The sequence below is a fragment of the Colobus angolensis genome, unplaced genomic scaffold, assembly GCF_000951035.1.
Source record: "Colobus angolensis palliatus isolate OR3802 unplaced genomic scaffold, Cang.pa_1.0 Scaffold8, whole genome shotgun sequence".
Classification (NCBI taxonomy): Eukaryota; Metazoa; Chordata; class Mammalia; order Primates; family Cercopithecidae; genus Colobus; species Colobus angolensis.
In genome coordinates, this window is record NW_012121820.1 from 3,825,190 (window position 1) to 3,838,326 (window position 13,137).

The following is a 13,137-nucleotide window of genomic DNA, read 5'->3' on the forward strand; positions in this document are numbered from 1 at the left end:
ACACACAGATACATACACACATGCATACACACACATACACATGCATACACATGAATATCACACATAAACACACACATATACACACACAGATACATACACACACATACACATGCATACACACACATAAACACACACATACATACATGAACACTGTCGACAACAAGAGTCTAACTCTGTAAAATATTTGAGGAGATTTATTCTGAGCCAAATATGAGTGACCATGGCCTATGACACAGCCTCAGGAGATCCTGAGAACACATGCGCAAGGTGGTCGAGGCACAGCTTGGTTTATACATTTTAGGGAGACATGAGACATCAATCAAATACATTGATGATATATGTTGGTCCAGTCCAGAAAGACAGGACAACTTGATGTGGGGGGTGCTTCCAGGTTATAGGTGGATTTTAAAACTTTCTGATTGGCAATTGGTTGCAAGAGTTACTATCAATAGAAAGAAATGTCTGGGTTATAGTAAGAGGTTGTGAAGGCCAAAGTTTTCTCATGCAGACGAAGCCTCCAGGTAGCAGGCTTCAGAGCAAATAGATGTAAAGGTTTCTTATCAGACTTAAGGTCTGCGTTGATATGAATGCTGCAGGGTATAATGAGTCATGTCAAACCCCCACTTCCCACCATGGCCTGAACCAGTCTTTCAGGTTAAATTTTATTTTTTATTTTATTTTATTTTTTTGAGACAGAGTCTTGCTCTGTCTCCCAGGCAGGAGTGCAATCGAGCGCTCTCGGCTCACTGCAACCTCCTCCTCCTGGGTTCAAGCGATTCTCCTGCCTCAGCTTCCCGAGTGGCTGGGACTACGGGTATGCACCACCACGCCTGGCTAATTTTTGTATTTTTAGTAGAAACGAGGTTTCGCCATGATGGCCAGGCTGGTCTTGAACTCCTGGCCTCAAGTGATTCACCTGCCTTAGCCTCCCAAAGTGCTGGGATTACAGGCTTCAGCCACTGTGCCTGGCCTGCACTTTAGCATCTACGAAGCAGGAAAAAAACTTCAAACTTGCTTTCCCTGTTGGAAGTGAGTTGAAACTCCAGAAAGGAGTTACCTGCTCTCCATTGTCATGGAAGCAAGGAAAGTTGCCTTCCTTGTTGAAAGCAAGTAAAAGTCCAGAAAAGAAGTTGTACAACAAAATAAAACTTAGCTCTCAAATTTTAGCTCTCATAGATCTCAAATTTTCAGAGATCCAGGATTCTCTGCAGTGGGGAGCTCCCAGCCCTCGACAAATTGTCCTACTGGTTTGACCAATGAAGACAGATACCAAGCCGTTACTAAACACCAACGGGAGATTTGTCAAAGGCCAGGACCACCTCCATGGAGTCCCTTCATGGTTGCCAATTTGTGAACTAAAAATTATCTAAGCTGGGTCTCAATCAATTTAGATGTTTATTTTACCAAGGTTAAGGACAATGCCAGGGAGAAGAAAAACCACAGAATCGCAGAAACAGTCTGTGGTCTATGCCTTTCTTCAAAGATGACTTTGAGGGTTTCAGTATTTAAAGGGGGAAAAGTGGGCTGGAGGGGAAAGAGGGAGGGTGTGGTCATCCACATGTTACAAGAGAAAGGGAGCAGGTGAGGTAATAGTCAGTGATACATTCATCTCATGCTCAGTAAATGGGCACTTTATGTAAGATAAGGTGAGTAGCTGCCTGTGGAGATATGAACCTTTTATCTGTAGCTCTCTGCTTAGGAACAAAAGGAAAGGCAGTTTCTTGCACGACTCAGCTTTTAGCTTAATTTGTTCCTTTTGGCATAGTGAACTGGGGTTCCGAGATTTTATTTTCCTTTCATATACCTCATTGTGTTTTGATTTGCATTTCCCCCATGACTAATAGTATTGAGCATCTTTGCATGTGCTTATTGACACCCCCTACCCTTCTTTTTTTAAAACGAAGTCTTGCTCTGTTGTCTAGGCTGGAGGGCAGTGGCCCTCCACCTTTCGGGTTCAAGTGATTCTCCTGCCTCAGCCTCCTAAGTAGCTAAGATTACAGGTGCCCGCCACCACACCCGGCTAATTTTTGTATTTTTAGTAGAGATGGGGTTTCACCATGTTGGCCAGGCTGGTCTCGAACTCCTGACCTCAGGTGATCCACTCTCCTCAGTCTCCCAAAGTGCTGGGATTACAGGCGTGAGCCACCGCCCCAGGCTTTTTCCCAGCTTTTTTTTTTTTTTTTTTTAAAGAGACAGGGTCTTGCTCTGTTGCTCAGGCTAGAGTGCAGTGGTGTGATCACAGCTCACTGCAGTCTCCAAGTCCTGGGCTCAAGCAATCCTCCCACCTCAGCCTTCCATGTAGTTAGGACTACAAGTGTGTGCCACCACATCCAGCTAATTAAAATTTTTTTTTTTTTGGTAGAGACAGGATCTCACTATGTTGGTCTTGAACTCCTGGTGTCAAGCAATCCTCCTGCCTCGGCAATCCTCCCAAAATGTTGTGACTACAGGCATGAGCCACCATGTCTGGCCTTATTGGCCATTTGTGTATATTCTTTGGAGAACTGCCTATTCAAATTCCTTGTGCATTTTAAAACTAGGTTACTCCTCTTTTCACTGTTGGACTGTATCTCTTTTATTTTCTTCCACAATTCTCACTCTCTTATGTGATTTTGCTTTTTAAATGTTTTGTCTGCTTCCCTTATTAGTAGCTGAGCCCCATGAGGTCAGGGATCTTGTCTGCCCTGTTCCCTGCTATATCTTTGATACCCAGGACAGTTCCTGCTTCATAGTTAATGTTTGGTGAATGAGTGAATGAATCCATAGTGAGAAGAAGAGATGTGATGATTCATTCATTCATTCATTCATTCATTCATTCATTCATTCATTCATTCATTCATTCATTCATTCATTTAGCAGAGGTGTATCTGGGAGCTCTCTGCATCCCAGTGGCTCTGACAGGGATCGTAACCTAGGTCTAGGGACCTCTAAAAGACTCACCGTGAGCCGCAGCCCTGGAACACCATGAGGCTCATCTAATGACTGACTGCAGCTCTCCTGAGCTGACAGCCCCTCCCGCAGAGGGTGGTGGGTGAGGATGAGACGAGGCTTGGCTGGGGGCAGTGCGCGGTACAAGCACGCTGGAAGTTTGCATGCATTCGTTGTTCATTGCTGCATAACAAGGTGCCATACAAGAAGCGGCCTCAAACAATCCCCACTTATTAGTTCTCAGTTCGGTGGATCAGAAGGCCAGTGCGGGGTGACAGGGCTCTTTGGTTATGTAATCCCAGCATTTTGGGAGGCTGAGGCAGGTGGATCACTTGAGCGCAGGAGTTCAAGATCAGCCTGGCCAACATGGCAAAACCCCGTCTCTACTAAATATACAACAAAAATTAGCAGGGTGTGGTGGCGCATGCCTATAATCCCAGTACATGGGAGGCTGAGGCAGGAGAATCACTTGAACCCGGAAGGCGGAGGTGCAGTGAGCCGAGATAGCCCCACAGCACTCCAACTTACAAGGCTGAAATCAAGGTATTTGTTGAACTGTCTTCCTACTGGGCAGTCTTCGGGAGGAATCTGGCTGAATGCATTTGTCTGTAGTTGTAGGACTGAGGTCCTGCGGTCCCCGTCTCCTTGCCTGCTGTCAGCCAAGGTCCCCTCATAGCTCTAGAGGCTACCTGGATTCCTTGCCATGTTGCCTCTTCCATCTTCAGAACCAGTAGAGAGATTCTCCCGCATGTCCAGTCCCTCTCATGCTTTCAATCTCTTTTGCCAGGAAGAGCCTTGTCTCTTTTAAGCCCGGCCCCTGCCACCTGTTAGGTCAGGCCCACTAAGGAGAATAATTTTTTCTTAAAGTGAACCGTACCATCTATCCCCTAATCAGTGGAGGGGATTATACAAGGGTGTGGGTCACTCTGGGTCATCGTAGAGTTCCGCCTACCTCGGTGAGCTGGAAATATTGTTCTTATGTTCTCAGAGGAGTTCCTCTGCTTTCACAGATGACCCTGACCTTGATGATCACATATGCACCCAGCCCACCCCCTGTGCTGACCTACTCATGTGCCCTGGGGACATCTCCACAGGCTACAGCCTGGCCTTTTGCTACCTGAAGAACCTCAGCTTCTGAACTAAGAGGGGTGATCGGGCAGTGCCTTCACTGCCTTCTGCCACCCAATTGTGCCCTCCAGTCACATCCTTTCTCTGTGGGCAAGACAGGGAGTGTGGGGTGACCCAAACCCTGGTCCAGGTTGGCTCACACAGACTACTCTGTGTCCTTACACTGTTGGGTGCTGGGAGGCCCCTCACCCACAGAGAGATGACCACCTCTAATGGAACCCACGCCATGTGCCAGACATGAGCTGACCCCCAGCCTCTGCTCCCACCCACCACAGTCCATTCTCTGCACCACAGCCAAAAAGATCCTGCATAAACCTGGGCCAAATTATGTCCCCTACCGCTCCATTCAAATTACGTCCCTGACTGCTCCATTCAAAATCACACCCTACAACCTACACTCTTTATGCCCTTCCTTGCCTCATCAAATGGTGACAAGTTCCATGGCTTCTGTAGGCGACCCGGTGAGCCTCCGCTGGACCTGGGGAGCATCCCCTGGTTGGGGTATGCCTTGGACTTTGGAAAAGATGCTGCCAGCTTCCTCACAAGGATGAAGGAGAAGCACGGTGACATATTTACTGTAAGTGCCTCTTGTGCCTGGGGAGGGATGGGGATGAGCAGCTGAGCCTCATATCTGGTTTCTGCTGATTCCTTCAACATCTGTCCCTATGCCAACCCCCCATCCAACATCCATCCGAGTGGTCGAGCCAACTCTATCCAGCTGCCTGTCCAGCTGCACACCCAGCTCTGACCTAACATCATCCCTTCAGTCTCCCTCTCGCTCTTCCCGGCGTGGAGTTATGTAGTCACTCAATATCTCTCCAGTACTTGTATATCCGTGTAGCTGACCTCCATCTATCCATTCCATTTCCATCTGTTCAACATCCATCTTCCCATTCCATTCTTCTGCCTGTCCACCTGGTGTCTACCAAGCATCCTTCCATCCTTATATCCACCCAGCATTCATTCGTCAACCTCCGTCTATCCACTCACCCATCAGTCTTTCCAAAGATTCACCCAACATCTGTCAATTCATTTATCCATCTTCTATACCTTCATCTGTCTACCCAGATCTACCCAGCGTTCTTCCACTCATGGATCCAACATTCATCCAACTTTCATCCGTATACAGTTGGCCCTCTGTATCCATGGGTGGGTTCCATATCTCTGGATTCAGCCAGCCACGAATTGAAAATATTTCGGGAAAAATGTGTTGGTACCAAACTTTTATAGACTTTTTTTTCTTGTAATTCTTCCCTAAGAGTATAGTATAACAACTATTTATATAGCATTTACATTGTGTTAGGTATTATAAGTAATCTAGAGATGACTTAAAGTATATGGGAGGATGCATGTAGCTTATTTGCAAATATTATGCCATTTTACATCAAGGACATCCATAGATTTTAGTATCTGCAGGAGGTCCTGGAGCCAATCCTCCATGGATACTGAGGGATAACTAGTCAGTTCCCACCAATTTTCATTTTTCTATTTATCTACGCATCTTTCTATTCATTGCCACTATCCACCCAACACTCAGCTATATTCAGTATTCAATGTCTCTCCACTGGATATACATCTATTTATATCTCATCCATCCATCCTTACAACATCTATTCAAATGACATCCACCTACCCATCCACCTTCCATGTATCCTTCCAACTTCCATCCAATCAACATTCATCCTTCACTTTACCCAGTATCTACCTAGCATTCTCTCATCCATGTACCCAACATTTATTCGTACATTTGGTTTCCAACCAACCTCTAGCTGCCTTTTCATCCATCTTTCCATCCAACATAGATTCATTGATCTATCCTTCCATTTATCCACCTAACATTCTATCCACAAGTATTTACCCAGCACCTAACTTCCTTCCTTCCTTCCTTCCTTCCTTCTTTCCTTCCTTCCACTCATTTATCCATTCACCCATCCATCCATCTGCCCATTTACTCTTCTACAATCCACCCACTGGAATTTACCCAACAGCATCCATCCATCCATCCATCCATCCATCCATCCATCCATCCATCCATGTTTCCATTCATTCTTCCATCCATCCATCCATCCATTCTTCCATCCATCCACCCATCCATTCATCCATCCACTTATCCATCCATCCTTCCATCCATCCATCCATTCTGTCATCCATCCATCCAACCATCCATCCATCCATCCATCCATCCATCCATCCATCCATCCATCCACACATGATGTGCACAGGATCCATCTGCCGCCTTCTCTCCTGGCTGCTGGAGATATGGCAATAACCAAGATAGTCATGGCAGGTGCTTAAGAGTGAGGTGGTAAAGAACATAGTCTTTGATTTTTAAAAAGCCCCAATATTCCCAAATTCCAGTCCTAGACCTGCCATTTCTCAGCTATGAGATCTTGGGCACATTTCATCTCCTTTCTAAGCCTCACTTTTTCAGCTATAAATGGGTGAGTGATGGTCCCTACCTCACAGGGTGGTAGGTGGTAGCGAGGCATTGATAAGAGAATACAATCTGTTGCTGTCCAGTGGGGCAGTGCCTGGCACATAGTAAGGCCCTGACCACTGAGAGCGGCTGCTGTTCACAGTGACACTCTTCACTCTATCCCTGGCAACTTCCCACAGATACTGGTTGGGGGCAGGTATGTCACCGTCCTCCTGGACCCACACTCCTACGACGCGGTGGTGTGGGAGTCTCGCACCAGGCTCGACTTCCATGCCTATGCCGTCTTCCTCATGGAGAGGATTTTTGATGTGCAGCTTCCACATTACAGCCCCAGTGATGAAAAGGCCAGGATGAAACCGTGAGTGGCCGGAGATGGCACCTGTGGGCGGGCCAGGGTGGGCGACTCACTTCTACCCATGTGGCCCAAGTCATGCTCAGTTCCAAAGCAAGTGTCCAGTAAAGACATTTCATCTTGAGAACACAAACAGAAACAAAACAAAAAACAACCCAAAAGAATTGTGTGGAAGAAGAACTCTTTGTTTCTCATCTTTGTTTTTTTTTCCTTTTTTTTTTGAAGCAGCCCTGATTTTAGTAAGAGGATTTGGGTCAGCCACACCTAAATTCAAATCCCAGCCCCATCACTCCCTAGCTTTGTGACTTTGGACAAACCTGTTTCCCTCTCTGACCCTCTGTTTCCTCCTCTGTAAAATGAAGGAGAGAGGTGGGATGATGAATATTTCTGAGCCCATACTCTGCCAGGCAGCATGCATTATCTCATTAGTCTTCACAACAATGCTGGAGACTAAGTAACTTACAGCCCCATTTCATAGATGCAGCCACTGGAGCTCAGATAAGTGACTTGTCTTAGGCCACATAGCTGGAAGTGGTACAGCTCCTGAAACATATGGAGGAATCATTTTATTTTATTTATTTATTTATTTTGAGACAGAGTCTCTCACTGTCACCCAGGCTGGAGTGCAGTGGTGCGATCTCAGCTTACTGCAACTTCCGCCTCCCAGGTTGAAGCGATTCTCCTGCCTCAGCCTCCCAGGAAGCTGGGATTATAGGCACACACCACCACACCCAGCTAATTTTTGTATTTTTAGTAGAGACAGGGTTTCATCATGTTGTCCAGGCTGGTCTCGAACTTCTGACCGCTGGTGGTCCGCTCTGAAGTGCTGGGCGGCCTCCCAAAGTGCTGGGATTACAGGCTTTGAGTCACCGTGCCTGGCCACGTATGGAGTAATCATATCAATAAGAGAACAGATGAACGTGTTTGCTCTGCATTCATTCAGCAGACATCTGAGGACCCATTGTACCCTGGTCATTGCCCTGGATGCAGGGTGTACAGAATGATGCCAACCACCATTTGAAGGCAGCTATTATAGGCCAGGTGTCTGATAAGCTCACTTTCATATCTGTGCATTAGCCTCAAGAGGTGGGCATTTTTATCCTTATTTTACTGATGAGGACACAGAGGCTCAGAGGAGTGAAGTGACTTGCTCAAAGTCTACTGCTAGTAAGTGGCAGGACTGGGATTTGAACCCAGGTCCTCTGACTTCACAGCCCATTCTCCTTCATCTACAATACTAAGGCAGATAAGACCCTGTGTCTGCCCCTGCAGAGTTCACACAGTCCAATGACAGTCTTCAGTGATCTGTCTCCAGGAAGAATACCCTGTGGAGGTTAGGAAGGGCAACTAGGAACCTGTTTTGCAGGATAGTTAAGGCCGAAGCAAGGCCAGCATGATGAGGTGGATGTTGATGAGATGTGATGCCTGCTCTGAACCTTGGCCTGGAGGCAGCTGCTTGGAGCCTGAGTGTCCTGGGTCCTGACATTCCAGGGGGACCCTGGGGATCCCACTAGCAATAGGAATCCACAGCTCACTGAATCTGCCCCTGCTACCCAGGGAGGATCCCAGTTTCCTCCAGTGTTTGCCTCAGGAATTTTCTGGATTTCTTACAAGCTGGCGTGATGTCTTCTGGGCACAGCAGCCACATATGTTGAGGGCCTGTCTCTGCTGAGGACCAGCACTTGGAGTGGGGTGGGGAGAACAACTGGGTCAGGGTCCACTGAAGGCCAGATCCCATGTATTGAGCACTTACGATGTGCCAGGCACCGTGCAGAACCCTTCACATGCACTGTCATACATGAGTCATGAGCCCTGTCTGTCGTTTTCCCCACTATGTTCCAACTTGAACATCCCAAACCTTTTCATACCCAGGAGTTCATGGACGCCCTGTGCAGACCCTGCCCTGGTGGATTACCCAGGCACTCCTGGCTTACTCAGTCTAAAGGTGTCCGTCCTACTTCCCATGGACACCCCGGTTCACTTGCTGTAGGGATATCCTTTTTGGTCTAGATCCTACACAAGGAGCAGAGGGGCCTTAGACTTAGATGCAGGATCCCCCTTTCTTGGCCTCTAATCATATCCTCAGTCATGACTCAATGTAGACTTCGTGTCATGGAGGCTCAGTACAAGGGAGCTTCCAGCTTCTGCCGTGCACTGTCCCAGACGTCTCCTCACTCTGTGCAGGTCCATACAATGAGACCAGGTCCCCAGCCCACATCCCTTTTTCCTTGTGTCATGTCTTTTCTTTTTCTTTCTTTTTTTCTTTTCTTCTTTTTAATTTTTTTTTGTTTTTGAGATGGAGTTTCCCTCTTGTTGCCCAGGCTGGAGTGCAATGGTGCAATCTTGGCTCACTGCAACCTCTGCCTCCCAGGTTCAAGCAATTATCCTGCCTCATCTTCCCGAGTAGCTGGGATTACAGGCACGTGCCACTATGCCTGGCTAATTTTTATATTTTTAATAGAGACGGGGTTTCACTTTGCTGGCCAGGCTGGTCTCGAACTCCCGACCTCAGGCGATCTGCCCGCCTCAGCCTCCCAAAGTGCTGGGATTACAGGCGTGAGCCACTGCACCCAGCCTTCTTTTTCTGTTTTTAAGAGACAGAGTCTTGCTATGTTGCCCAGGCTGGAGTGTAATGGTGTGATCGTAGCTCACTGCAGCTTTGAACTCCTGGACTCAAGCAATCCTCCCCCCTTCAGCCTCCTGAGTAGCTGGGACTACAGGTGCCTGCTACCACATCTGGCTAATTATTATTTATGTATTTATTCTATTTTTGCAGAGGCAGGGTCTCACTATGTTGCCCAGGCTGGTCTTGAGCTCTTAGACTCAGGCGATCCTCCCATCTCAGCCTCTCAAGTAGCTGGGATTACAGGTGCAATCCACCTGTAATATTAGCCACCACCCCTGGCTAATATTTTATTTTTTGTTGAGATGGGGTCTCACTATGTTGCCCAGGTTGGTCTTGAACTCCTGGACTCAAGCGATCCTCCCATCTCGGCCTCCCAGAGTGCTGGGATTACAGGCGGGAGCCACCATGCCTGGCCAGGGTCACATCTTATTGACAGGCCTGAGTCAGGGAACACCACAACTATTCCAACAGATCTTCCTGTCTTTAGATTTCAGGGAGAGATGAGTTGCTTTTCAATTCCTTCTCTTCCAGAACGCTATGGGTCCCTTATCCAAGCTGTGTGCCTTGGGGAGGGACAGACTGTCCTCGTTAAGAATTCAGACTCTGGAGTTGGGCAGACCAGGGATTTCAGTGCCACTTATATCACCTACTGGCTGTGTGACCTTGGGCAAGTCACTTTCCTCTCTGTTTCTGAGTTTCTCCATCTGTAAAATGGAGTCATAATAGTAACTCTTATTTCCAGGTTTGTCAGAAGATGAAATGAGATCATTACGCTTAGTACAACAGATGGTGACTATTGTTGACGATGACATTCATAATAATACTCTCTTATTTAAGCTACTCTTCCGCAGGACCTCTTTGCCAATGGGGAACTTGAGCTCTGGGACCCTGAGGTTTGGGGAGGGAGGTGCCTGTAGGTGTGTATTTCCCTTTGGAAGCCGAATTTTCATGCTTTTGTTTCCTGCCTCAGGACTCTTCTCCACAGAGAGCTCCAGGCACTCACGGAAGCCATGTATACGAACCTGCACACGGTGCTGTTGGGCGACGCTACGGAAGCGGGCAGTGGCTGGCATGAGATGGGTCTCCTTGACTTCTCCTACAGCTCCCTGCTCAGGTGAGGCTGTGCAGCCCCCACCCTCCTGCTAGGGCCCGGCACTTTGACCTGTGTCAGCCATGAGCAGTGGTCAAGGGAACCGAGAGGACTCTGTCAGTGGGGGAAGAAATTTGAGACGCCCAAAGCAAGGACTGTAGGAAAGACGCCACGCACCAGGGCCCCGGATGTTCATCTGACCTAGCTCATGAACTGTAAAAGGAAACCCTGGCTGGAAATGGGACCTTACAGCTCATCAGAGAGGAAGTCGTAGAGCAAGACTTCAGAGGCCATCTTGTCCCGTGGCTTCCAGACTTCGGGATTTCACAGAACAGGAAACAAAATGTTTGGGAGATCAACTTGGGACCTTAACCTTTTATCCGGTCTTGTAAATGTATGTTAAAAACTACATGACCGAACATTCTTTCCTTCAGCAGTGCCAGGCACTATTCCAGGCTCTGGGGATACAGCAGGGAACAGGACAGATGAGGTCCCCAAATTCACTCGGCTGACACTCCAGTGGGGGAGGCCGAATTGAGTTAGGTCAGAGAGTGATAAACACAATGGCAGAGATCCCTAGGTGGGGTGACAGCATCTGGGGGGCTTTCTTAGGCCGACTGACAAGGCAGGGTCACGCTCTGGGGGTCTGGCTTCTGAGCCAAGACCTAACTGCAAAGTGCCCACCACGCCAAGACTCTAGGCAGGGGAAGCGGCAGGTGCAAAGGCCCAGAGGTGGGAGGAAGCTCAGCGAGAGGTCCAGTGTGGCTACAGCTTAAACAGCCAAGGAGGGAAGGCGGAGAGGAGGTCAGAGGAATGGGCAGAAACAGGCCTCAGGCAGTTGGGAGGCCAGGGAAGGCTTTGGAAATTAGGCTGAGTAAGATCAGGTGACATGAGGGGTTTGCACAGGGGCAGGACGTGATCAGACTTAGTTTGAAAGGCCCCTCTGGCTGCTGGATAGAGGATGGACTGTAGGGGTAGGGAGGGGTGGAGAGGGAGGCAGGAGGACCCAGCAGAAGGCTGCCAGGTGTCACCGAGGTGAGAGAATGATGGTGGCCCAGGGAGGTGGTGAGAATTTGGGTAGCTTTTGGAGGTAGAGTTCACTGGCTCTGCTGGAAGATTTGACTGGGGCAGCGGTGGAGATGGGGGAGCATGGGCATGGGCGGGAGGCATAGAGTGGTGTTAAGGACAGCTCCCTGATTTTTAGTGGTGCCCTTAACCAACTAGAATTTGATTTAATTTAAATTAAATTTTAAAAAGGACCTTTCCACCCCTCCAAGAAATTAGAGCAGCATAGTTCTAGGATAAGGGCAGCCATTCGTTGACACGTACGGGCATGTGTGTACATTTATGACGTGTGTGTGCGTATGTGTAGACTCAGTGTGTCTCAGCTCATTTAATGCTCACAATTGCTCTAGGAGGCTAGGACTTTACATTCTCCATTTGACAGATGAGAAAACAGACCTGGAGAGCCTGAGTCATTTGCCCAGAGGCCTGTGTTGGGGTCAGGACAGGGCTGGCCCCGGAGTCTGCACCCTCAGCCACAGCCCTCTGCACACTAACCGTTTCCATTCTTTTTGTTTCACCCTGGGGTGGTATAAACAGTGTCAAGGGCTGTAACTGGTGTGGGTGATGCTGCTCTGGTCCACCCTGTCATTGTGTGATGGGGACTGAGGTCCAGAGAGGGCAGCTGAAACTACCCAGCAAGTTCACACTAGGGATCCTCCCAGGCCTCCTGGCTCCCGGTCCCTGTGCAGACGAAGAAGTCAGAGAGGCAGGCTGGGGGGCAGCTGGGTCTGGCTAGGCTCCATGGAGGCAGGCACGGGGGAGTCAGCTCAGGGGGAATCAGATGTAAATCCATACCTGTAAATCCGTAACTGTGTCTTTAGGGCCTGAGGCCTAGGCTGGAGCTCCTGCCTTCTGGTTTGGCAGCTGTAGGCCTTTCCACTGCTATCGGCAGCCCCTGAAATAGAAAGGGAATGGGTGAGTTGGATGGCAGGGACACAGAGGTGAAGGGGGTGCAGGTTCAGGCAGCCCGAACTGTGAGGTACCCACCAGCCTGGCCTGTGTTGGCCCTGGCCTCGTTGAGTCACACCCAAAGTTCTCCTCTGTCCTCACCTTGTAGCCCTGGCCTCCCCTCCTCCCACCTACCTCTCTGCTGCCCGTTGAGCAGGTCGGGCACGCTCTCTCTTTGTGGCCTTTGCTGTTTCTGTTCCCTTGCCTGGGAATGCTGTTCCCCACATATCTGCGCGGCTCCCACCCCACTTCGTTCAAGCCTCATCGCGAGCGCCACCTGCTCAGAGAGGTCTTTCTTGAGTCCCATTTTCGTGATGGCTCTCTCCCGTGACCCCGCTTGGTTCAGCTTTATTTTTCTTTATGACTCTAGCGCCGCCTGTGGGTCTTGGGTGTATTTACATATGGGATTATCCTGTCTTCAGCCATGCTGTTTTGATATGAAACTGCCGGCTTCACTTCCACAGAGCAAAACCTTGTGGTCCTCTGGGTTTACTTTTTCTTTTTCTTTTCTTTTCTTTTCCTTTATTTTATTTTATTTTATTTTATTTTATTTTATTTTATTT

At 48.5% G+C, this 13,137-nt stretch overlaps 1 protein-coding gene across 1 annotated transcript in view; it reads left to right on the forward strand.

Annotated features, from left to right (window-relative positions):
• The first annotated feature begins 4,459 nt into the window (after positions 1-4,459).
• The window catches only part of PTGIS (prostaglandin I2 (prostacyclin) synthase), a 44,054-nt gene continuing 35,376 nt past the window's right edge, over positions 4,460-13,137 (forward strand). Inside the window, exons 1-3 of the mRNA XM_011929187.1 lie at positions 4,460-4,633; positions 6,673-6,851; positions 10,442-10,585. Coding sequence (XP_011784577.1) covers positions 4,460-4,633; positions 6,673-6,851; positions 10,442-10,585 — 497 coding nt within the window. The remainder of the gene's footprint in view (positions 4,634-6,672; positions 6,852-10,441; positions 10,586-13,137) is intronic.